The 26,767-nt window shown below is 40.6% G+C and overlaps 2 protein-coding genes across 5 annotated transcripts in view; both read left to right on the top strand.

The window, feature by feature from the left end:
- The first annotated feature begins 430 nt into the window (after positions 1-430).
- Positions 431-11,034, top strand: pip5k1ba (phosphatidylinositol-4-phosphate 5-kinase, type I, beta a). Of its 2 annotated transcripts, XM_061800604.1 has the most exons (14): positions 431-832; positions 931-1,127; positions 1,946-2,076; positions 2,703-2,820; positions 3,079-3,231; positions 4,239-4,535; positions 7,339-7,523; positions 8,005-8,085; positions 8,176-8,224; positions 8,367-8,451; positions 8,542-8,673; positions 8,818-8,902; positions 9,092-9,188; positions 10,373-11,034. In XM_061800604.1, the coding sequence occupies exons 2-14, from the start codon at positions 1,056-1,058 to the stop codon at positions 10,373-10,375; spliced, it is 1,488 nt and encodes a 495-aa protein (XP_061656588.1). In that variant the 5' UTR covers positions 431-832; positions 931-1,055; the 3' UTR covers positions 10,376-11,034. The 2 variants fall into 2 exon arrangements, with proteins under 2 accessions (XP_061656588.1, XP_061656587.1); XM_061800603.1 differs by lacking the exon at positions 10,373-11,034 and having other exon boundaries at positions 9,092-9,194.
- Positions 11,035-11,907: 873 nt separating this feature from the next.
- Positions 11,908-26,767, top strand: part of tjp2a (tight junction protein 2a (zona occludens 2)) — a 70,031-nt gene continuing 55,171 nt past the window's right edge. For 2 of the 3 annotated variants that reach the window (XM_061800599.1, XM_061800598.1), the window contains exons 1-2: positions 11,908-12,124; positions 12,211-12,274. The gene's annotated coding sequence lies outside the window, so the exon portion shown is untranslated. Of the gene's footprint in view, positions 12,275-26,767 lie in introns of all 3 variants that reach the window. The other variant, XM_061800597.1, reaches the window with a different exon arrangement.

Raw genomic sequence — 26,767 nt, 5'->3', positions numbered from 1 at the left:
GGAGAAGATCTGTGTGGAGGAGTGGGCCAAAATTCCTTCTGTCGTGTGTGAAAACCTGGTAAACAACTACAGGAAACGTTTGACCTCTGTAATTGCAAACAAAGGCTACTGTACCAAAGATTAACATTTGTTTTCTCAGGTGTTCAAATACTTATTTGCAGCTGTATCACACAAATAAATCATTAAAAAATCATACATTGTGATTTCTGGATTTTTCTTTTTAGATTATCTCTCTCACAGTGGACATGCACCTATGATGAAAATTTTAAAACCCTTCATGATTTCTAAGTGGGAGAACTTGCAATATAGTAGGGTGTTTCTTCACTGTAACTCTACAACATTTAACATCGTGACTTGTTTTTAGGGTAATTGATGAAGTCACTTTTTCATGGTGCAGTATGATAAAACCCTATTTTAAAATAAATTATATGGAAAACAGCTGTGTTACGCACATTATTTTAATATTTTTTTAAAATATCATTAATATACTACTGGATTCTGCACCTGCGAGAGTACAAAATCAAATTGTATGAGGCCACTACGGTACTTTTCTTCTTACTACTTTATTAGGGCATTTAATCAGAACATTTCTTTGTTGTTGCCACTTTATGTCCTCGCCTCTAAGCTAATGCATGAGTATGTTATCTAAATATTCTTTTTTTTTTCTGTTATAAAACAGGGGGATTGGATTTTTTTTTTTTTTTTTGCCAAACCTTCTTAACTGGGATCAAGGTTTTTGTGACGGCATCATGAGCTTAGGGGGGACGCAAACACTGAAGGGCCCTCAGAACGCAGAATGCTGTACCCTGGACTAAAAGCGCTGCACAATTTTGTAAGCTCTTGAGGGTAAACAACTGTTCTACAGAACATAAAGTAGACTATATTGCACTAAGATTATTCCACACTGTGTCACTCTTCTTCTCTCAACAGGAGTACTTCACTGGGAAAATGCAGTTCCGGTAATATCCAGTCAAGGTGTTATTGATGGTAAAGAGAAACCTGGTGTGGCCTGTCCTATCTTCCCCCTTGTCAATTAAGTTCTGTCTCATTGAAAGATGTCAGCCAGCAGCACAATCAGTTCAGGAAAAGGAAGCCGTATCTCCAAAGTGTCAAAAGATCACAAAAAGGTAAGTGCGTCATAGTGATATTTAGTCTTGACTAAGCTATCTTTCCATCTTATTTCATGTCCAATTCAAAAACAAGCAAACAGTCTACAGTTATGTGTCTTTTCAAACATTTGGTGATAGATTTTGGTTTAAATCACATTCTTGTCTAAAATGTTTGAAATGGAAATTAAGTGGTTGTTATTTTATTATGTTTGCAAACATTTTTTTAAATGAATTAATCTGTTAGAATATGCATGTTAGTTTAACTGCACAAATGGCATAGTCGATCAGCTGTAGAGTGTTGGCACCGCAGTCTGAGGACCGCGGTTGAAATCCTAGCCCCACTTGTGTGGAGTTTGCATGTTCTCCCTGTTCTGTGTGGTTTGTCTTCGGGGACTTTCATCCCACATCCAAAAATCATGCAACATTAATTGGACAATCCAAATTGCCCCTAAGTGGGATTGTGAGTGCGGCTGTTTGTATCTATGTGCCCTGCAATTGGTTGGCAACCAGTTCAGGGTCTACCCTGCCTCCTGCCGAGTGACAGCTGGAATAGGCTCCACCACTCCCGTGGCCCTTGTGAGGATAAGCAGCTTAGAGAATGGATTGATGAATGGTTAACTGAGCACTCTAAATTGCCCATAGCCGTGAATGTGAGTCTGAATGGCTGTTTGTTTATACGTATGGGCCCTCCATTGGCTGGCGACCAGTTCTGGGTGTGTTCCCCAAAGATAGCTGGTATAGACTCCAGCAAGTTTGCAACGCTAGTAAGGATAAACATTATGGAAAATGGATGGATAAATGACTTGTGCATTTTAAGATTGTTCTGGTTATTTCAGCCCACACCAGCCGCCCTAGTAGGAGCCATCCAGCTTGCAATAGGTTATGCTGTGGGAAACCTGAGCTCCAAACCTGACAGAGATGTTCTCATGCAGGATTTCTCTGTGGTAGAGAGTGTCTTCTTTCCTAGGTACTTTTTGTTTTAACTCAAAATAATAAGACAAGGGAAAAAAAATCTGTATTTTAATGCTCAATTCCCAAAATGTAATACTCACTCCCTAGGCATGGTATTGGGTACAAAATCTGAATATTGAGATCTAGTATGAATTACATAAGTTGTGTTTATATATATATATATATATATATATATATTTTTTTTTTTTTTACTTTATTTTTTTTTTTTTTTACAAAGAATGATCTAAGGAGCCACAGTTGCAGGAATTATCTTGGAAAATGTCACTTTCATTTTTTTATTGTCGGAAAGGTACAAATCGTAATGAAAGCTTTTCTTTTGTATTTCTCACATGTGGCTACATGCATTATATGCAGCAACTAAAATATTAGCGACACCTTGACATCAAAAGTGATTATTGTTATCTTTGCAATGCTAATATTTATCTATTTATTTATGATGAAGCGCCAAATGAATCTCACTCTTTAATTGTGTTGGTATAGCTCTTTGTTTTCAATCCTCCTGTCTTTGATTTTTTTTTTCTTGAAAAATGACATTTGAGAAACCCAAAAGCAGCATGCATCTTTGGGAAATCAACTGCAACCCAGCAATCAGGTCCTTTACAATTGCACTTTGTTCTCCAGTGAAGGCAGCAACATGACTCCTGCACATCACTACCCCGATTTCCGCCTAAAAACATATGCACCACTGGCATTCCGCTACTTTCGGGAACTCTTTGGCATCAAACCAGACGATTATCTGGTAAGTCTGGGTTGCCGACTGGATTCATTACATAACCCTGGTCCAGAGGTATTGTAAATACTGAAAATGAACTTTTGCCGTGTTTTAAGCACGAGATGTACAGAAAATTGTAATGTGATAAAACATGAAATGATGCATTCACCAGTGTTATTTTTAGGGGTCTTGTGATTCAGAACCCATACAAAGGATTTGATGATCATCATTATTTGCTGACAACAGTGTAGTGAGATAAGGCTTCTATATAATTATGATTTTCAGTATTCCATCTGCAATGAGCCTCTCATTGAGCTGTCCAACCCTGGTGCCAGCAGTTCCTGGTTTTACCTTACCAGTGATGATGAGTTCATAATCAAGACTGTGCAGCATAAAGAGGCAGAGTTTCTGCAGAAGCTGCTTCCTGGCTACTACATGGTGAATAAGTATATATTATCTGTCTTTTCATGTTCAATGCATCCATTTTTGGTGAAAATGTGATAAAATCTTCAAACAATGTGTTCACTCTATCAAGAAAAGCATTGAGACACAGAGAATCATAGAGTGTGATTGTCTATGGCAGGTTTTACCAACCATTTTGACATTTAAAGCTGTTTTTTTGGGGGGTACTGATTAATGCTACCCGCTGTGAGGATTTTTTTACACTCGTATAACAAATTTGCTTGGATGAAAGAGTAATATAGGTGGCATGGTGGATCAGCTACAAAGCGTTGGCCTCACAGTTCTGAGGACCCGGATTCCAACTCAGCCCACCCTGTGTGTAATTTGTACGCTCTCCCCATATCTGCGTGGGTTTTCTCCGAGCACTCCGGTTTCCTCCCACATCCCAAAAACATGCATTAAGTGGAGAATCTAAATTGCTCCTAGGTGTGATTGTGGCTATGACTGTTGTCTGTCTCCATGTGTCCTGGGATTGGCTAGCAACCAGTTCAGGGTGTACCCGCCTCCTGCCCATTGACAGCTGGGATAGGGTCCAGTACTCCCACAACCCTTGTGAGTATAAGTGGCTAAGAAAATGGATGGATGGATATTTATGGAATAATCCCAGAAGCTACTCATATGGCCCTTGCACGCTTCTTGTGGGCATCATGTGAGTGACCCCTCGGTTTTTTTTTTGTTTTTTTTTTGGTTTGCCAAGGAATAGCATTTCATATTAAGATTCCAAAACCTTTGTCCGTATTTGCTCTTCAGTACACTAATATTGGAGATCAATGAGAGAAATAGAAAATTTTGGAAAATATGAAAAGAAATGCCACAGCTCGACGTCACGATGCTGAGACGTTTGACAGCAATGTTAGGTCAATAAGTTTAACACGTCACCTTCATCTGATTATCAGCATCTTTTTTTTTCTTTTGCCAAACGCAACAGACAGTATTTCTTTGATTGCATCTTTAATCTAAAATGTTTGCTTTAATTTCTGTAGAACTTGAACCAGAACCCGAGGACTTTGCTACCCAAGTTCTATGGCCTTTACTGCATTCAGTGTGGTGCCATCACTGTCCGTGTGGTGGTGATGAACAATGTGCTGCCACGTGCCATGAAGATGCACTACAAATATGACCTGAAAGGCTCCTCATACAAACGTCGTGCTTCACGCAAAGAACGCACAAAGTCTTCACCTACATTCAAAGACTTGGATTTCCAAGAGATGCATGAAGGCTTGTGGTTTGATGTGGAAACCCACAGCGCCCTGATGAAGACTCTGCAGAGAGACTGCCGGGTATGTTAAATCAGAATCAAAGCAAAACAAATTTATTTGTATAGCACATTTAATACACAAGTTAACGCAATGTGCTTTATATTATTAAAAGCATTTAAACACAAAAATAAAACATTTAAACTAGTGGAGATACTTTAAAATGAATGAGAGAGCGTTTTTAAAGTGAATTTAAGAAAATTCGCACTTGGGGCTGATGTCACCTTTGTGAGCAAATTGTTTAATTTTTGTGGAGCATAATAGCTAAATGCTGCTTCATCATGTTTGCTTTGGATTCTGCTCTCCACTAATTGACCTGAGTCAGTCGATCTCAGAGGCCTACTGGTTTTTTTTCCATAAGCATTTCTATCATGTATTCAGGACTTAGACCATTTAGATATTTACAGATCAGTCGTAGAACGTTAAAATCTATTTGTAAGATAACTGGAGACTAAAACACTGGAATAGGAATTAAACGCTCCGACCTCTTTGTTCTGGTCAGAACCCGATTTGCAGCATTCAGAATGAGCTGTAGCTGGTTTAGTTTACTAACTGCAATCCTTTTTTATTTATTTCCAAAAACAATCATCACACTTTTGTTGTGGTTTAATTGAATAAAATTTTGCCTGATCGTTATTTTTCTGCTTTAGAGAGTGACACAACACCTCAATTGTACTGTAGTCATCTGGAGACACGGTTAAATATAATTGTGTGTCATCTGCATAGCTATGATAGTAAAAAAAAAAAGTTCTGAAAAATTTGGCCCAATCGTTGCAGATATAGTCTGAACAAGAAGGGTCCAACAACTGACCCTTGAGGGGCCTCATAGGTCATTGCCATTTGTTGCTATTGAGCACTTCCAATGGTTACAAAGTAGCTCCTCGCACCTCCACATAGGACCTATACACCATTTAAGGACCATTCCATTTAGTCTCGCTAACATGATAACGTCCAGTACAGCAGATACCTAAACAATTTGGGAATATTTATAATAATTTTTATAATAATAATAATAATAATTATTATTATTATTATTATTTGGGGGACAAGGTTAGAGAGAGCAGACCTATATGGTTTGGACATGTTCAGAGACAAGAGAGTATATATATTGGTAGAAGGGTGCTGGGGATGGAGCTGCCAGGCAAAAGAGCGAGAGGAAGACCAAAGAAAAGGTTGATGGATGTTGTGAGGGAGAACAATCTTGGATGCAGAAATATAGCATGAAAATGTTGGATAAATATTTGATTAGAAATCAAAATATTCATTGTTTTGTTGGAGGATAGAATTTTTTTTACGCATTCTTATCCATTAAAAGGCTAGCATCAATTCCAATTCACTTCTCCCCATGCTTGCACCATTTTTTTGTCTGGATACTCCAGTTTCCTCCCACGTTACAAAAACACCCATAAGATGTAAAAAAAAATAAATTTCGGCAGCATATTGCTTGTAAAATGTAATTATAGATTTGTTGATGAAAACACAATACAAGTTTAAAAATATCTGTTAAAATATCTATACATTAAAAAAAGATAACTACAACAAAATTGTAGAGCTCTAGTGATAGTTTGTCACCATTTCAGTTTTCACATTTTTTTTGTTTTACATACTTGCTGATTTTTTTTTTAATCGTTAAAATTTGGGAGGGTTGTTAAGAACATCCTTCTCTGTGGTGAGTGAAATTTTGAAGACATTTTTCACATCACAGGAACCATACTGTAAGTCAACAGTATTGTCATGTACAAGTACAAGATTAGTTCAGTGTTGGGTGATGGGTCTTTTGGCGAGCGTCACAAAACTGCACGTGACATTTGTTATTTTGACACATTTAGACCAGCTAATAGCAGCACAACCCTTTCCATTTAAGGAAGCACAGGATGACGCAGATTGCTATAGCGTCTCTTGCCAAAATTTTCATGTCTTTACAATCTCTGATGATGGGCACAAAGGTTTACTGTCTGATGTTTAAGCCACAGCAAGATGACCTAAGGCCTTGCATGCAGAGTTGCATGCAAGAGCTGTATGTTGGCCCAAGAGGATTTAGACATGGTACAACTAAGCATATTACTTTCATGATTGGACTGGACTCTGCACCACAAACTGGCTCATCTGACCTTATTGTATTAGGTAATGGATCCCAGCTCAAGGAAGTCTTTGTTTTCAAGTACAGTGATTCTTTATGACTACGATCTGCCCGGAGGGATTAAGGCTTGGTTGCACAAAATTCTTGTTTGGTCTGTACAGTAGTTATGTAATAAACCCCCCTTAATTTGGACCTGATCTTTTGTTGGGCAGTCTAGAGATTATTTAAAGGTCTTATTTGCATTGTACATTGAGTCACATAATTCTAATTCTAAGAGAACTGTAAAAACTAATTATCATTAGAGTAATCTCATCAACAGAAACCTGCCCAAGAGCACACCTATTTCTGAACTTTCATCAATTTTCTTATCGTCATTGTGGTCGCAGGTGAGTTGGAGTCAATCCCAGTGGACTTTGGGCAGGAGGCGAGGTACACTTTGGAATGATTACCACCCAATCACAGAGCACTTGTAAAAAATAACCATTCACATTAATAAAGAAGAATTCAGAGTATATGATTAACATGTATGTTTTTGTAACGTGGGAGAAAGCAGCAGTACCTGAAGAAAACCCATGCAAACAGGGGGCAGACGTGCAAACTCCATACAGGAAAGGCACGGGATGACCCAAAAATCAAAACTGTGAGGCAGATGGGTTAACCACTCACTCACTGCACTATCGTTTGCTTCAATTTCCTGTTAAAATAAATGAGAATGAATATTCAACTGTTTGTTCTTCTTCTTTTTAGGTTCTAGAGAGCTTCAAGATCATGGACTACAGCCTCCTTCTGGGAATCCATGTTTTAGACCGCAAGGTGACGAGCAGAGAGAGCAGACGTGACAGCAGGAAAGGACAGAAGGTTCTCTACTCCACTGCCCTCGAATCTATCCAAGGGACTGTGAAGGACCCAGAACCAGTAGCAGATGATGACACGTGAGGAAATTTTGTAATTCAGTTTTTCCAAATTCATGAATATCCGTAGCCTAAAGGAGCATCTTCCATTCATTACATCCCGGAAGAATTTACAGTATGTAGATTAATTTTGGGCTGCACAGTGGAGCAACCGATTAGAGCATTGGCCTCACAGTTCTGAGGACCGGGGTTCAAATCCCAGCTTCGGCTGTTTGCATCTTCTCCCTGTGCCTGCGTGGGTTTTCTCCAAGCACTCTGGTTTCCTTCCACATCCCAAAAAGATGGATTGATTGGAGGCTCTAAATTGCCCTTTGGTGAAATTGTGAGTGCTACTGTTGTCTCTCTCTATGTGCCCTGCGATTGCCTGGCAACCAGTTCAGGGTGTACCCTTCTTCCTGCCCGATGATACCTGGGTTGGCTCCGGCACTCCCACAGCCCTTGTAAAGATGACCAGCTCAGAAAATGGATGGATGGATGAATTTTGCAAATGTGTTCATTTCAGATTTGGTGGAATTCCAGCCAAGCATAGAGATGAAAACCTCCTCATCTTTTTGGGAATCATTGACATCCTCCAGTCGTACAGGTTTCCAATGCCTCTCATGAACACATTGTCTATATTGTGTTTTGTATTTTTAATGCAGATGAGGAAATACATATCAATAATAATTTTCAGGTTCATTAAAAAGGTGGAACATTCCTGGAAATCTCTTGTACATGATGGGGTATGTGTCACCACATCACATATTTTCAAGTCTTTGTGTGGTGAATGTGTGTGTGTGGGTGGGTGGGGTGAGGGGGTTCTGTGGGTGATAGAATCAGAGAGACAGACAGACAGACAGATTTTAATTTTTCCTTGCTTTTCAGGACACAGTATCAGTTCACAGGCCCAATTTCTATGCAGACCGGTTTCTGAAATTCATGGGCTCAGTTGTATTCAAACGCATCCTTTGTGAGTTATTCGACTATCGTGGCATCGGTTATAAAGCTTTGATAAAAAAAGTAGCTTTCCCTTAACACACTTGCACTTTTTGTTTAATAGCTTTGAGGGGAACCTCTTCTAAGAGGAAGAAGAACTCGTTCTGTACAGTTAAGTTCGCCTCTCAGGAAATACTTTCTCCTCAAAAGGATGAGTGGGAGAAGAAGAAAGCACAAAGCTTGGACAACCTAGAAGGTAACGATAAGTCTTGTATTGTAATTACCTACTTGATATTTTCGCTATCATTCTCTACCAATGACATCATTACAAACCACTCCACCAACACCAACAAAAATTCATCCCATTCATCAGCTTCATTCTGTTTACTTCTTCCGTCAGTTTACAGTTCATCAAAACAACCAGACCTTCTCCCTAAATCTGCTGTTACATTCAAGTCTACTGAGGAAGAAAACCTTGATGGCAGGTAATATATGGTCGCTTTTTAGTGTGTATATTACAAAAGGGCACTGCTGTTCTCAGCTGTAGAGTAAATGATATTGTAGTGAACGGGGTGTGGACCTCCTCAGTACTTTCAAATATACTATGATTCCTCTCTAGTTTTTAGAATCATCACAGTGGCGCTTGTTTTGACGTACATTTGTTTATGCTGCAGCGAGCACAGACGAGCCTCCAGTTCAACGATTGCACTGGAAGATCCTTTGCCAGCTCTCATCAGAAGCCATTCGGACTCTGAACTGGATCTCAACTTGGTATGAAATATACAGTACATCAAACACAGTATGTGTCTTCATGCTTGACTTTTTTTCCCCACGTATTACCACTGTATGTTTGTCAAGCATCCCAGTTCTTTTTATTCTTTATTTTGTTTAAGAAAATCCAAACAGACATGCCAACCTTTTCAGAGGGAAGTTGTATCAGTCACATCAGGTGTTAAATTGTAACTGACTAACTAAATGTGCCTAAATTTCAACTTAACTCCTTCTTTACCTCAACAGAACGATACAAAGTCCGCATCACTGCAGACGTTGCACGGACCCGCTTCACGATGATTCATTCCATTCTTCCCTCACTTTCATTGAAGAACTACTATTAACTATTATGTAACTATAACTATTTGCCAAAATGTTGCCTATTGCGCAGTGAGTTGCATTCACTGCCACTATGCAACACACCTGCTATAATTCAAGTTTGTACTCAAAAGTCATAATAAAAAATTGGTAGAATGACAGCTCTTATCTCCAAAAAATTAAAAATTCAGGTCACTCGTATCTCAAGTCATCAATATTGAAGGACAAGTTCTGTATGTGCATTGTAAAGCCTTCAGGCCACAGTTTCCTTTTTTGTTCTTTTTTGCTCACATTTGAACTCAACATGAGCATGAATATGAGTGAGGTTGGTGAGGTTTGTCAGACTCACTGAATGAGACCAGACGCGTCCCAACAAAACTGCAGAGCCTGGCATCAAATTGGTCACACGCTTTCATTTTCACTGATGACTGAAATTGTTAAATGGAGTAGAGGAGAAAATGTTGGTTCAGGTGAGTTACCAAAGCTCTAGGGTGAAGGTTTACTTGTGTGTTCTATTTTGTATTGTTTTTTTTGTATCTTCACCTGGGTCTATCGTGCCTATTCTCATTCACCCAGGTCATTTCATTCTCAGGACATTGAATCAAGCTCATCTGGACTGTTGTGGTTGGTCTAACTGATCTCACCAAACCAGTCAAATTGGTTTCGATTCAAACCCTCTGAGAATTCACCTGTGTCTCGTTGCCTTGGTTTTCTATTAGACCTTTGACAATCTTAGGCATAAATATTAATATTCGCCTGATCCATCAGCTAAGATAGATATTTTTCGCATCAAAATGAATAGTGGGTTTTGGTAAAAATAATGTATATATATTTTTACCAAATAATTTGGTGGTCCTGTTTTGTAGTGAGCAGACAACGATGGTGGATAGTCTCCAGGAAGCCATGTCTGCAGAAGAGGATGCCCCCTCGCAATGTCGATACATTTTTAAGACCTCACAATAGCATACAGTATGTGTAATGTGAAAGACATCTATGTGCTCAAAACCTTTCATTTCTTGTAAAGTCACCCAGAAGTGGCATTCTGTCTGACTTTCACACCAAATGACAAATGCAAATACAGTACAGTTAGGTTTTGCCAAATTACATCACTGATGGTGTTAATTTCACAATTGCTTTTTATTTTATGTGTAAATGTTCAAATTCTCTCAGTGGCTGGATCCCTGGGCAAATGTGTTTTCAATCATTCATACATATAATTTATTTTCCCACTATATAAATGTTTATTTGATTACCATGACATTGCATCCACACTGAACAGTTTGTGGCAATATTGTCCCTTGCTATCATTTCACCATTCCTGTCCATGTGCCTAAAAATGTTTCAAAATCAGATGTCCTCCAGTGATTTCGAGGCATATGATTGTGTAATATGGCATTCTTTCTGTGAAATGAAATATAAATTATTGTAAAAGATATACAATTTTAGATTTGGCTTAGAGTCACTGAAGTAGATAGAGATAGAAAGCAAATTTAGACAGAACAGTTAAACCTTTGTGGAAAAGGTTAATATAGACATCAAATAATAAAATTTGTGAAACATGATTATGACTGTAATGTTGTGTTTATCTTTTAATCTAAAATGGTCTCTTTTGATTATTTCGCTTCAAACACCCAAATGCACAAATGCCATCTTCTCCTTATTTAATAATATGCCTTTTACTGTACAGCAGTAGTGCTTTATAGTACTGCTAGCTATAGATTACGCTATGCACTGTATATTAAATTGAAGAAGGAGGGGACCTAAAATACTTCCCAATACTGTATATTCTTCATCATTCCAAACTACTGTACAACCACGCAATGTACATTTGCCGTGTTCATTCAAACGCAAGAGGGCGCACCAATAACATGGTAATACATGGAGAGCTGTACATGGACACAGTTTTGATTTAGTCTTCGATTGTCATCATGTACTTGTGTTAATCACTATTTAAGTACGACAATTTTATCTTAACTGGTAAAAGAACAAACTGTAGCTAATGAATTCCATTTCAGCTGAAGAAAAACCATACTCAATAGACTATTTTTTTAAACACAGTAATGCGAGTTAGTTCTTCATTTTGGTTGTTTTATGGAATGTGAGCCCACGATCACATGTCTATAATAGAGTAAGGGTAATGTATGCAAACATATCCCACAAAGCCATTTAATGAATTTTAGAATAGCTTGTTCTCAATATTGAGAAGGACCAGCACAGCATTCCTTTTCAAACAATGACCGGCAAATATATAAATAGAACAGCTTCCTGGTACCGCATGAGTATTTTGATTGAAATCAAAAGGAAGTTTCACATCGACAACAAAGGGCAAACTTTCATAAAAAACAATTCACTTGTTCGCCAGACTTTACCAAGACGTTTAGATTGGTGAGTTACTTCCAAATTCAGAAAATGTAATCTTTCGGATGAGTTTGAAAAAACTGAATCAAAATTAACTGAATCAGAAACTGTGTCAGTTGAGAACTTTTTTCTAGCGTATTTGACCAAAATGAAGGACTCATCTGTGCACGACTGGAACTTCTCTGAAAAAAAAAATCTCCGGAAACAAACACCTGCCTGCCACGGCCAAGTCACGCCCACATACCTGTTTGAAACAGGAAGTAAGCATATTTGGACCAAGAATTTAAGCAACACAACAAAACGTTTCCTTTACGCTCACTTCTTGAGCTTTTTTTTTTGGTTTCAGGCCCAGTACGTTTGGATTAATCTTATCTGGTGATACCGAGAAAAGGACAACAAAGTTTTACCAGGTATGATCCCCGAACGTGCTGAATGTCGACATTGCTTGTGTGGGTCTTGCTGACACGTTTGGACTTTGGGCCGCTCCCACACGTATTTAGCTTGGATAAATTCTGCTTTTTAATGGTTACTCTCGCTCGACTATAACATAGCATTCCCCCCTTCCCCCAGATCTTATCTCTTTGTCGAGAGGTTGTTGTTACTCAAATGTCACACGACTCTGCGAGTGTAGGAGCCCCAGTGTGTCTATTTCTATCCTTTGTCTTGCGCGGGACGTCAGTTAAATGTGAAACTCGTTCATTCGTTTGTTTACATTTTACAAGACACGATTCACTTATTGGTTTAAAATATCATTTCTGCCACAAGATAATCCTACTATTAGCCTCAACATTCTTTACAATCGAATCGTTATTTCTGCCTTAGTTTCGATCAACATTTTGATTTCTATAGCCTTTTCATCGTTCGTTCACTATATATTTAATATAGACGTAGACAAGTGACTGTGTGTATATATACTGTGTGTGTGTGTGTGTGTGTGTGTGTGTGTGTGTGTGTGTGTGTATGTATGTATGTATATATATATATATATATGTATATATATATTTTTTTTTTTTTTCCCCTGAGCCTCTTATCCTCACAAGGGTCGCGGGAGTGCTGGAGCCTATCCACTTATCACCTATCTTCGGGCAGGATGCTGGATGCACCCTGAACTGGTTTTCAGCCAATCACAGGACACAGAAATAAAAAAAACATTTGCACTCACAATCACACTTCAGGGTAATTTAGAGTCTCCAATTAATGCATGTTTTTGGGATGTGGGAGGAAACCAGAGTTCCCGGAGAGAACTCACACAGGCCGGGAAGAACTTGCAAACTCCGCCCAGGTGGGGCTGGTATTTGAACCTCAGTCCTCAGAACTGTGAGGTAGACGCGCTAACCAGTTACGTTACGTGATAGCCTTTTTATTTATATATTTATGTATCCCCTCCTTGAGCCGTCACCTTATCATGGTGGAGAGGTTTGTGTGTCCCGATGATCCTAGGAGCTATGTTGTCTGGGGCTTCATGCCCGTAGTAGGGTCACCCATGGCAAAAAGGTCCTAGGTGAGGGACCTGACAAAGTACGACTCCAAAACCCCTATGACGAATACAAAAATTGGATCTTGGTTTCCCTTGGCCAGACGTGGTCCACCAGGACTGGAGGTGGGGCTCGAAGGCGAGAGCCTGGTGGCCGGGCCTGCACCCATGGGGTTCCCCTTCCCATGGGCATTCCACCTGTGAAAGGGGCCATAGGGGTCAGGTGCAATGTGAGTGGGTGGTAGCCAAAGGCGGGGACCTTTGCAATTCGATCCCCTCCTACAGAAACTTGCTCTAGGGACATGGAATGTCACCTCTTTGGCAGGGAAGGAGCCCGAGTTGGTGAGTGAGGTCGAGAAGTTCCAACTAAATATAGTTGGACTCTCCTCTACGCACCGCTTGGGCTCTGGCACCACTCCTCTTAAGAGGGGTTGGGCTCTGTTCCACCGACCATGTGTGGGTATACTCATTGACCCCCAGCTCGGGGCCTGTACGTTGGGGTTTACCCTGGTAAATGACAGGGTAGCCTCCCTCCATCTTCAGGTAGGGGGACGGATCCTGACTGCTGTGTGTGCTTATGCACCATACAGCAGTTCAGAGTACCCACCCTTTTTGGAGTCCTTAAAGGGAGTGCTGGAGAGCGCCCCCTCTGGAGACTCCATCATTTTGCTGGGGGACTTTAATGCTCACGTGGGCAATGACAGTTAGACCTGAAAGGGTGTGATTGGGAAGAATAGCCCCCCAATCAGAACCAGAGTGGTGTTCTGTCATTGGACTTCTGTGCTCATCACGGATTGTCCATAACAAACACCATGTTCAGGCATAGTCCACATGTGCACCTGCCACCAGGACACACTAGGCCGCAGTTCGATGATCGACTTTATAGTCGTGTCATTGGACTTGCGGCCCCATGTCTTGGACACTCCGGTGAAGAGAGGGACGCAGCTGTCAACATATCACCACCTGGTGGTGAGTTGGCTCCGATGGTGGGGGAAGATGTCGGTCCAACGTGGCAGGCCCAAATGTATTGTGAGGGTCTCCTGGGAACGGCTGGCAGATTCCCCTGTCAGAAGGAATTTCAACTCCCACCTCTGAAAGAACTTTGCTCACATTCCGGGAGAGGTGGGGGAAATTGAGTCCGAGTGGACGATGTTCTGCGCCTCCATTGCTGAGGCGGCCGACTATAGCTGTGGCCGTAAGGTGGTCGGTGCCTGTCGTGGCGGCAACCCCAGAGAACGTTGGCGGACACGAACAGTGAGAGATGCTGTCAAGCTGAAGGACTCCTATTAGGCATTTTTAGCCTGCGTGACTCCTGAGGCACCTGATAGGTACCGGCTGGCCAAGCGGAATGCAGCTTCGGTGGTCACTGAGGCAAAAACCCAACCAAGGAAGGAGTTTAGTGAGGCCATGGAGAACGAGTTACAGATGGCTTTGAGGAAATTCTGGTGCACCGTGCGGCGTCTAAGGAGGGGTGAAGCAGTGCACTGTCAGCACTGTGTATAGTGGGGATGGGGTACTGCTAACCTCAACTCGGGATGTTGTAAGTCAGTGGGTAGAATACTTGTGGCACAGTCCTATGGCTTACTTGTGTTACAAGACCTCCTCAATTCCACCAACATGAGGAAGCTGACTCTGGGTTCTCTGAGGCGGGTTCTTCTATCTCTGGGGTTGAAGTCACCCTGGTGGTTAAAAAGCTCCTTGGTGGCAGGGCCGCAGGATGGATGAAATTCGTCCGGAGTTCCTAAAACCTCTAGATGTTGTGGGGTTGTCCTGGTTGACACGCCCCAGCAACATCGCGTGGACATTGGGGACATTGCCTCTAGATTGGCAGACTGGGGTGGTGGTGGGGACCGGAGGGTGAGTTCCAACTATAGGGGCATCACAGTCCTCAGCCTCCCTGGTAAGGTCTATTCAGGGGTGCTGGAGACGAGGGTCCATCGGGAAGTCAAATCTCAGATCCATTAGGAGCAATGTTGTTTTCTTCCTGGCATTGGAACAGTGGACAAGCTCTACACCCTCAGCAGGATCCTTGTGGGTGCATGGGAGTTCGCCAAACCAGTCTACGTGTGTTTTATGGACGTGGAGAAGGCGTTTGACCGTGTCCCTTGGGGAGTCTTGTGGGGGGTTCTTCGGGAGTATGGGGTCCCGAGCCCCCTGATACGGGCTGTTCGGTCCCTGTACAATCACCATCAGAGTTTTGTTCCCATTGCCAGCAATAAGTCAGACTCTCTTCCGGTGAGAGTTGGACTCCGCCAAGGCTGCCTGTTGTCACCAACTTTGTTCACAACTTTTATGGTCAGAATTTCTAGGCGCAGGCAAGGCATAGGGGGTGTCCGGTTTGGTGACCTCAGCATCGCATTTCTGCTCTTTGCAGATGATGGGGTTCTGTTGGCTTCATCTAGCCGTGATGGACAACCCTCACTGGAGCGGTTCCCAGTCGAGTGTGAAGTGGCTGGGATGACAATCAGCACCTCCAAATCTGAGACCATGGTCCTCAGTTGGAAAAGGGTGACATGCCCTCTCTGGGTTGGGGATGAGATCTTGCCCCAAGTGGAGGAGTTCAAGTATCTTGCGGTCTTGTTCACGAGTGAGGGAAGAATGGAGCGGGAGATCGACAGATGGATCTGTGCAGTGTCTGCAGTGATGCGGACTTTGTATCGGTCCGTTGTGGTGAAAAGGGAGCTCAGTCGAAAGGGAAAGCTCTCAATTTACCAGTCAATCTACGTTCCTACCCTCACCTATGGGCACGAGCTATGGATCGTGACCGAAAGAACAAGATCCCGGATACAGGCTTATGAAAAGGTTAGGAAATCAAACAATTTATGGGCCATCCTTTTAAATATTTGATCGAGTTCCTTGTCCTCCTCGTCTGTCTTTCGGGCAGTCTGTTGTCAGTTAGAAGTGATCTGCATATCGTCTAATATGGCTCGAAATGATCGGGTAATATTGCCCCAGTCGCTTTACTTGCTTTTGAGATGTTCTCTTCTTCAAAAAGAGCTCCAGTCTCAGAAGGGGCGTCAGAAAAATCTGAAAATCTTTTCTTGTTCGTCTGCCATAGCAGGTGGCACAGCGTGTGTTCTATGGCGTCTGTCCCAGTGTGACCTCTGCAAATGACGTTGCAAGCAATATGGCTGCCACTGGAATGTCGAGTGAGATTTTCGTAACTTTGCACTTGAACAAAACACTGTCCGCTCACGATTACTATCACTATATTATATGTAGTTTTGATAACAATACATTTTTTAAAATGTATATTTTGGTGTCAGTTGCTCTTTAACAATTGAAAAATCAAATAAAAATGTCACAAAAACTAGATGCATTAATTGTGTATGTACTGACTGCCATCTTATATAAGGCCATTAATTTGTTCTGTCTGTCACTATGCCTCACTGGCATAAATAGATTAACAAAATTACACTATTTATCAAAAATGTGTATTTTTTGAGCAATTAATTACACAAGTATATACATTAAATGATCAAGAAGTCATTTAAATAGACTCATAGCTCCATCTTGTGGTTCATGTTTAACTTGTGGTTGACCAATGCAAATAATGACTATGGCTGTGTCTAACACAACACACACCAGAGATTTGTGAATGGCATGTGTCCTTCCATCTGGCTTGCACATGCACTGCATATGGACATTGCATAACCACCTTGGTCCTCAGTGACAGCATGATGGGACAGTAAAAGGGATAGAGCAACAAATGCTTATGTAAAAGCATTAAGATGAGTAAAAATTCTAGCTACCAGTACATTGTTCCTGTATAAGAGTGACTATGCACTACAATAAATAAATGAGGGGTAAAAAATGTTTTTTTTTTTAAAAAAAAGGGTTCCATTTAAAAAATGACTGAAAATGCTCCCTGCACTTATTTACATGCTCTTTGGCATTGTACATCTGTACAACACTTCTAGTCACGAGCTAAACGTTCCTCAGTTTTAAACTGTAGCATTCTGATTTCTCTTAATCTTTATTTGCTGGGTGATTTTAAAAGTATAGATCTTCCAAATGAACATGCTCACCCACTACCTACTAAAAAAAAAACCAATACTGTAAAGCTGGAAAGAGAAACAAGCTTTAACTGGGATGAGAATTTTCCGCAGATTCGCAGAATTCCGAGTTTTTTCAGCTGAAATTGTAATTTTTGTGAAACGTGTAAATTCATTAAGACAATTTGGGGTGGGGGGTGGGTCATTAGGGCTTGACGTGGGGCAAGGGTGTGATCAAGGCCAGCCGCTAGCATCGATCGACAACGCTCGTCGTGAAATTAGTCACAGCTGTGATAGCGTAAAACAGCATTGGTATCTATTTTTGCATTGTTATCTGTTTGCATTAAATCTGGTGTTTATAATCGCGACAACATTCCGATTTCCAGCTGCATTTTGGCGGTATTTTCATACTGATGTTAACATTTCATAGAGAATCATTCTATTTACTACGGGATAGTTATAACTTATAGACATACATACGCATATGTTATCGAGCAGTCTGCATGTTTGCCAGTATGGCGAAAGTCTTGGAGCGAAAAGTTGAAGATCGTGCCAGGGTAATTGCTAAAAACCACGGGGGTAAAAAAACGTTTAAGGTGGGCATGGCTTGAACAAAGTGTAACCGTCCAGATAGGAATGAATACTGTATCAACATGTCTAACCAAACACATACAAAAAGTGGACGTTCCCGGCAAAGTACTGTGCACTCTGTGTTCCAATAGGAGCAGAAAATACCAAACCAGAAAACACAAAGGTAAGCTGGACCTAATTTGTCACATATTATATAAAAAAAATATATATATAAATATTTAATATGATTAGGCCTATCTGTAGAACTGGCCCTGTAGATCATGCATTTTATCGCTCACTTTTATATTTCATGATCTCTCTCTCTCTGTCTGTCTGTCTGTTTATTTATATATATATATATATATATATATATATATATATATATAAACAAATTACTTGTGTACTTATTTCTGAAGTATAACTTGTAAGTGCAGTAGCCAATTTGATATAAATTTCACTCAGTCTACATTTTTATGACTGAAGTTTGACAAAATTATTTTGGCTGTTTGGACTCATATTTTAAGTTTTCAAAATATTCCGATTGCCCTGTATTTATACTCTTAGAAGTAACTTTGTGGCGTAGTCCTGTGACTTTTAAACTTTACACAGATTTGATCGGCTTTATCGGATTAGCCGATAAGTGGCTTTGTTTTGCTGATGACCTGATTGGTTTTGATGTCATAATTGGCCGATCAGATCAATGGTGTCATTAATTGGCTCCGAGAAAGATATTTACTCTGCGTTGCTGTTATGCACCTATATCTTAATCCAAAAGCTAGTTTATTTTAATACAGTAGTATTTATATAGTTTGTCTTTTCATGTGGTGTTGTAAATATCTGATAACCAATGAAGTTATTTTCTAAAAAATGTTGCCGCAATTAGAGAGAGAAGGCGGTTGAGTGACAGAAATGAGCGGAGCAGACTACAAAATAAATTTGCTCTTTTGGGATTGCATTATGTCAGACTAACTGCAATTAATTCTTAGATTCCGATACCACCACACCCCGTTTTTTTTTTTTTTTAGGGTTAGCGTAGTCGACATGACTACACTTGTTACCGTGGGGATGACAACACTTGTGGATAACGCCGGCTGTATTATAAGAAGAAAATTTGTTGGGGGGGGGGTGTTGGTGGTCACTGGTCCTCAGGGCAGGAGAGGATTTCATGTAAGGCTTGTTTAAGTACTTTTAATGAGATACGGCTCGCAAGCCATCAACAAAACGTTACGTAGCTTAGCAAGCTAGTGCTGTCTACCGCTCGTAGTTGTTTGTGAACATGCTGCCATTCTGTTGAGCAGATTATCTGACCAGAGAAGCAAATTCTAACATTTAAAGAGCCACGGAATATATTTGATAACTGAAAAATCTCACGGCACACCAACAAACAAAAATGTCACAAAAAGTAGACATTAATTGCTGTCATGTTGTAATCTTGAATTGACCGATACGTATGTCAGTGCCCAATCCTGGAATGCCCCCTAGAGATCATTGTTTTAACTTTTGAAGATACTCAGTATACAGTAAACATGTATATAAAATAAATGAACAAATCATCTGAATAGACACATTGCTCCCTGAGGTGATCGGTTGTCTTTTTTTTTTTTTTAAAGCTTCAAATCCTGATTGTGTAAAGGCTCGCTTCCGCCCGTCACTGAGCCCTCAGAGCGGTTAACTGAATCAAAATGTGCTCTATAATGTCTCACCCTTCACAAAGCAATAGATTTAGTGTGGATGCTCGGATTTGAATTGACTGGAGAATATGCCAGCCAGAGTGCCTTTTCTGACTTACGCACACAGGAAAATCATAGAGGACTGTAACACAAGTAAGCCATAGGACTGTGCCACATAATGTGGTCCAATATTATTATTGGATCCAAAAATATTATGTAATATAAACTGTCCTGCAACTGACAAGTACATGCATGTCTTTCTGTGCTTGTGGAAATCAGTCAAGCCACGACATGTCTGAGGACAGAGATTCAGCATGTCTGCTTCAGATGATGATTTTGAAAAAGAGCAATTTCATGTATCTCAGTTATAGCCGCTGCTTGATGTCCGGACTACGTGAAATAGTTTCCAATACATAATGCATTATAATTCACAACAAAATAAATGGATGGCAGCACGGTGAATGAGTGGTTAATGCATCTGCCAGACCTGAATCTCACCTGCAGCTTCTCCCTGTGGTTGCATGTTTTTTTTCCGGGTAACTACGGGTTGTCACAGTCTGCCAATGCGCCCGCGTAATGAAGTAAATATGGGCCACCAGGATTTGAAGTAAAAATACCACTGAAAAAATTGTTGTAAAATTCCCATTGTTATTTCAAAGTGATCACATTTTCAATAGCTGCATTTCAGTTTAGCTTTTTAATGTTAACAAATCCTGATGGCACATATTTACTTCCATACCTGCACGGCATTGCACTCGCAAATCTGCACAGTTGAGCACGAAAAATCACGCACGTAAAATCTGTTATGAGTAGAAATACATAGATGTTGAAAGACGTCGCTTATTTTGTAGTCTTGACCAATGCTCCTTCTAAGCTGCGCAATTACGCACTTGTCACACACTCGCAGCGCATATGAAAACCAATCCAGCGCAGTGAACCACAGCCTGACGTCTTTTTTTTTTTTTTTTTTTTTTAAACACGGAAGCACACTGTCTCCAACAATGGGCTGGTGCTCAGCCTACTTCTACTTCCTTGTTGTCCTGACACCGCACACTTCCGCTCTTAAAGGGGTACACTTATAATTACAAACAGAACATATACCCGCAACTTTATATCTGCAGGCATGACTGGTGGACCACACCCGTAACTTTATGTCTGCGGGAATGACTGACCATACCTATACATTTTTCAAATGTGAGTGACTGATGTTCTGTCAAGGCTTTTTATGGATGAAATGTAGGTGCTGGCCAACTTTGGAGCACGTTTGTGGGAACAGCTGACTGGAATGAAACTGAAGAATGTTTGTTTCTGACTTGCATTATTTTTTGCACATACAGTAGATTGTTTACACACCACATTTTTTAGGGGGGGAAAACGAAAACTATTGATAGACTGAAATCTCAGACCGCTGAAATGTTTAGACCAAAGATGGCTCAAAAGTGCATTTAAAAAAAAAAATCCAAACCTTTCTGACACTCTGAGAATGTAATTGCCCCCTTGAACCTACTAACACATTTTCGCACCTGTGGCAGCAATACCTGAAATCAAGTGTTTGCAATAATTGGTGATAAGTCTTTCACATCTCACTGGAGGAATTTTGTCCCACTCTTTGCAGAATTGTTTAAACTCCTACGTAATGGAGGGTAGCACGAGCTACCCATTTAAGGTTACACCATAGCATTTCAATTGGATTTATATACAGATTTTGACTTGGTCACTCCAAAACCTTATTATTATTATTTTTTTTTTGTGGCGTTCAGAAGTGGGAACGTAAAGGGTGGGAGCAAATAGTTTTTCACGGCAACGTAGGCCCATATTAACATTGTCAACGATCTCTTTCTCAAATTTGCACGTCACAATGAATTATGGGAACGGTAGGGCTTTACCATCATCACGCTAGCTGTCTGCACCTTCCCCCTACTATGGACCATGTAGCGATTGTGACTAATAATGGATTCTTTCAGAGGCTATAAATACATGGCGTATTATTAGGACCTCATGGTGTCATGTGCTAAGAGAATAATGGATTAATCACAGATTAATGGATTAATAACAACTGAATCTGATGCAAACTGGCTCGCAGCAATGCTTATTTGAGTCATTGATGTATCGCTCACAAGTTCGCAATTTATCAGCTCAAGTTACCTGGTAGTTGAAGTGATTGGTTTGGGGTTCTTTCCATAATGGGGGCAGGAAGATAAGAACATAGTAGTTTGCCAATCACAAATGAGAGAAAGAGCGAAAGAGCTTCACGGAGCTTGTTTACTTTAGCAATGAATTTTGTATTATTATTTTCTAAATTCACATCATTCATAGATCACCGCACAGTATTAACTCAACATAAAATCTTTTTCGTCTCTTTGACTTGATTTCCGGCACACGGGGCTCTTTTGTGCATTGCTGCCACCTAAACATTAAATGATGAACACCCATAACCGAGCAAACCTAATACATTTTAAAAAACAAATATTGCAACTACAATTTATTAGCTATTATAATTATAGAATGATTGTTCCACAGTATGCATAATTATTTTTATCCTGTTACATATACTGTAGTCTAAAATAACCGTCCAATGGTAATGTTTTTGACATAATTTATCAAATTTGGAAGTTCAGACATTTTTCTGGAAGCGGCCAACGTGGTGTTGGACTTGTCAGCACATTTGCCAATCTGACATCCGCTGCATTGATTTTGTATGTTCTCCCTGTGCCTCTGTGTGTTTTCTCCGGCCTCTCTAGTTTCCTCCCACGTGCAAAATTTATAGATGGTTGTGTAATCGAAGACTCTAAATTGCCCATAGGTTTGAATGTCCATGTGAATGGTTGTCTAAATTAGCTAATTAGCTGGCGACCAGTTCAAGCTGTACCTTGCCTCTCGGCCAGAGTCAGCTGCGATAGGCCTCAGCACATCCACAAGCCTAGTGAGGATAAGTGATATGGCCAAATGCTAGATGAATGTTCTGGAAATTAATTTCTGTAGATTGGCCAGCTACGTAGTCATAGACATTTTTTTTAATTTTAGTAGTAGTCGTATAAAAATTTCTTTTGATCTTCTAGCTTTCATTCGTTGGCCTTTGGGTTTCTCTTTTTCTGTTTTCACTTTTGATCTGAATTTTCATTACAGTGCACCAGTTCTTGCTTGCAGCACTGTTGGTTTATATTAGGACACTCTGTGTTTTTGGGTAGGAATCTAATCAGTGTGGTACAACTTGATGTGGTAATGTTTTCCCACTAGTCTTTGCAAAAACACTCATCTTTCAAATGACAAGGGCATCTCCTGTGGCTAACCCTTTCCAGATCACCACCCATATATTGGATGGAACTGTTCAAAATTCCCTTTTCATTAAGTAAGGCCCCAGTTCCTCTGAAGAAAAATAGCCACAAATTCGAGCTATGCGATGTATATACAGTATATCTAGGTGCAACATGAAAAACATGTCTTCCATGATAAAACATTTTTTTTAAATTATTTTAAATTTACCTCTTTGTTCTTTGCTACTGAGGTAATCCTGTTTATTTTCTTCATTTTAGTAATATGCTTGGGCTTTGCAAAGCGACCGGCTTCCCTAGCTTCATAGATGGGAGGTTGCATCTGCAATGCCGGTCAATAATAAAAATTCACATTAGTTCTCGGATCTAGCTGCGTTCTTTAACGACGTACGAGCTGAGTTGAGTTTGGATGGGTCTGGCTGGCTGTCCTTGGTGGGACCACCTATTCCAGGACAGTCTTGGTCAGTTGGTGTTGAATCACTGTTTTTCAATATTTTCTCACCTTGATGAAAAGAGTTGTACTGTGTCCCATGGTATATTCAATCTGATGGAAATTCTTTTGTACCTTTCTCTTGACTGATACCGCGGAACAGTGAGCTCTGACGTCATGGAAGGTCACTGCAGACCATGGCTTCCGCTGTAAGATGACACTACAAAAATATCTGGAAAAGCCTATTAAACAAACTTAGTTAATCAGAAGTACTTGCACTGGTGGCAGGTGTGTGCTTTAATTTTCAACACATGACTTTAAAAGTCTGAACATTGCCCCATGCCTTGTTAAGAGGGTCCACACATTTGTGGAACCACGTTTATTTTTTTTAATTTTGTTTCTTCTCCCTTATTAGTTTTTTTTTTTGTTTTTTTTTTTAAACGGAGTTGTACAGGTTATTTCTCACATTGGTGGCAGAACATCTTTTGAAGTGACTTAACTTTTCATATTACAAAAATGTGGCATTTGAGGTATTCAGGTCACGTATATAAAATTATATGTATAATGTATGTCAATGTAGCATGATGCCAAGCCCTTCTGTCTCACATTTCTGAGATAGGTTGTTGGAATCTGGTATTTTTTTTGTTTGTTTGTATTTTCTCCCCATATTTGAATGTTAGGTTGATTGAAGACAAAATTGCCTTTAACTGTAAATGTGAGTGTGAATAATTGTCAATATCTGCCCTGTGATTGGATGGCAACCAGTTCAAGGTGAACCCCGCCTCTTGCCCAAAAATCAGTTGGGATAGACTCCAGCTCACCTGCAACACTCGTGAGGATAAACTGTATAAAAAAATAGATAGTGAGTTGTATTACATAAAATAGCGTGAGCATTTTCAAATGTTTCTGCATGGTTAAAAATAATAGTTATGGTCTCAAATTCCTGATGATGCTCTGTGTTCAGTGAAATGTGCAATTGCAATTTCAATCATTCAAAGATTCAGTTCTGTCCTTAGTTAACCCATTATACAGGGTTAGCCCTGGCTGAAGGGTGTGTGTAGTTGCAAGGCTGAAGTAGTATGGTTCTGTCTGGGTATAAATGGTGAGAAGATTTAGCCTAGTTGAGGGATTAGAGGAGAAGGGGGCGGGGAGCATGCATGATCTGTCAAGGGCTTAATGCCACAGTTATCCCTACGGCAGCAGCAGCGGCCGTGGTGATGGCAGAAGCTGTGTTTTCATTAGTCTAATATTCAGAGAAGCTCCACAATTATGTAAGAGTGACGTGCTGTCATCCTCCCTCGGCCGGCCCACTGCCTGGCAGGAACGTGGCCGTTTGTTTTCCTTTGATCATCCATCACTGAGAGAGGCCAAAAGGACATCTGTCAGAGTGTACGGTCGGGGACAGGACTCGTAGTAGTCACGCCACAGCAACATCGCTGCTTTGAGGCTTGTTGGCCTGAAGAGACTCTCTGCATTGAAGCGGCAAGAAAGAGTTTAGAGTCTTTGCAATGCAGAAGGAGATGAGAAAGGATGTGGAGGTGCTTCTGGTTTTCGTTAGAAAATGGAACACTACCAATCAATGATCCGATCTGTGTGATGCTCTGCATCGGAGGTGTTTTAGAAGATGAAGTTTAAGAAGTTCATTACAATCATGCAGGCAGCAATGGGGATCGTACCCCTTAACAAGCGAGAGCTTCTCCCACCGGGCAGGAAACTGTGGAGACCCCCTGGGTGAGTCCCAGTACTTTGTACATCATTTTACATGCAAGTAAATCATGGCTACTGTTGTATTATAGATAGATCTGTCATTAAAATCTTCTAGCATATGGGGCAGTGGCTGGTTATTTGTGATTGACTGACTGATAATGCTAACATTAAAAAGCTAGAAACCATCTAAAAAAGGTAGTTATTTCCTATTCATCCAGTACCTGGCAATGCTGTATAAAAAGAGGGTGTCTCAACTTGTCCCAGAGTACAACGCAATACACACACATCATCAGTCACGACCTCAGTGCCACAACATTGCAGTTGACTGGTATCTGAAATAAAATCAAAACCCCTTCTTTAGTCCTTTTTGCTTTAGCTGCCAGATTAACACAGGAAGCTTGTGTCAGATGAGAGCTAAAAATGGTAATGAACCCCACAACCATATGTACAGTATAATGAAAAAAGACAACTCACTGAGTATGTTCACGCCTTGAGTTTCTTTTCTTCTTGAGTAAACATTGCTTTATCCATACATATCCATTCAATTTCTGAGCCACTTATCATCACAAGGGTTGCAGGAGTGCTGAAGTTTCCCTCTGCTGTCATCGGGCAGGAGGCAGGGTACACCCTGAACTGGTTGCCAGACAGACAACAGTCGCACTTGCAATCGCACCTAGAGGCAATTTAGAGTGTCCAATTAATGCGCATTTTTGGGATCAGGGAGGTAACCAGAGTGCCTGGAGAAAACCCACCTAGGCACAGGGACAACATGCAAACTCCACACAGGCGGGGCCGGGATTTGAACACCGGTCCTCAGAACTGAAATGCCAATGCTCTAATGAGTTGGTCCACCGTGCAGCCACATTGCTTTATGTAATATGTATTTCCTACTATAATCTACGACTGTCATGGTAAATACAGTACTCTATCGATTTAACATTCCATAAATAAAATGGACACTATTTATTTCCAGACTCAATAAATTTTCATTATTCTTGTGACCCAGCGTACAGCTCATGCGACTGAGCCGATGGCGAGTTGAACAGCTTCCGTTTGAAGTGCCCTGGTACTGGCAGCTAAGGTATAATTTATTCGTCCTAGTGGACAGGTGGCGGACTGGTGTTGGGTCCATCCAGTACTCCACAGCCTTGCTCCATGCGCCGCATCAACTGTACGGTAGATCCACACAACAGAGACACTTCAGAGAAAGCCATTTACAGTATTATGTCTGCTAGCCCGTATGCTAAGGAGCTAAATGGTTCATTCGACCGTAGCGGTGTTTAAAATTTCAGCGGTTTTTCATAGATGTGTTACGGCCTTTTTACACTGCGCTTGCTCAGTGTGAAAATCCCCTGAGTCAAAGCGCAATGTCGATGGGAACGGGGGTGAAGCCATCCCATCCATATTTGGAAGTACTGATGTATTAGCCAACAAGGAAGTAGAATGCACTTTGTCACAAAAAAAAGCCCTGCCGTCACACATTTTAAGGAAAAGGAGTAGGAGGAGACGAGCGACAGAAAAAAAAAAAAGATATTGGTTCATTACATTGTAATTGTTCGCCAGAACCTCTGAGAGTTTATGGTCGTTTGTGAGCTCCAATTTTACCAAGACCACTTTGAAGCAGAGAATTTGAGACAAAGAGAAAACGATTGTATTACAGCGTCAAATCGGCCAAAATAGCCCCGAGAAATCACTTCACCAGTCTTTGTCATGTTGGAGTAGTTTTCTATCATCTCCGCCTCAACACGCCAAAAAAAAGCATTTTTCTATCAGGTGACATAACGC

Source organism: Syngnathoides biaculeatus, chromosome 17, assembly GCF_019802595.1.
Source record: "Syngnathoides biaculeatus isolate LvHL_M chromosome 17, ASM1980259v1, whole genome shotgun sequence".
NCBI lineage: Eukaryota > Metazoa > Chordata > Actinopteri > Syngnathiformes > Syngnathidae > Syngnathoides > Syngnathoides biaculeatus.
This window is presented reverse-complemented; position numbering and strand designations above follow the sequence as displayed.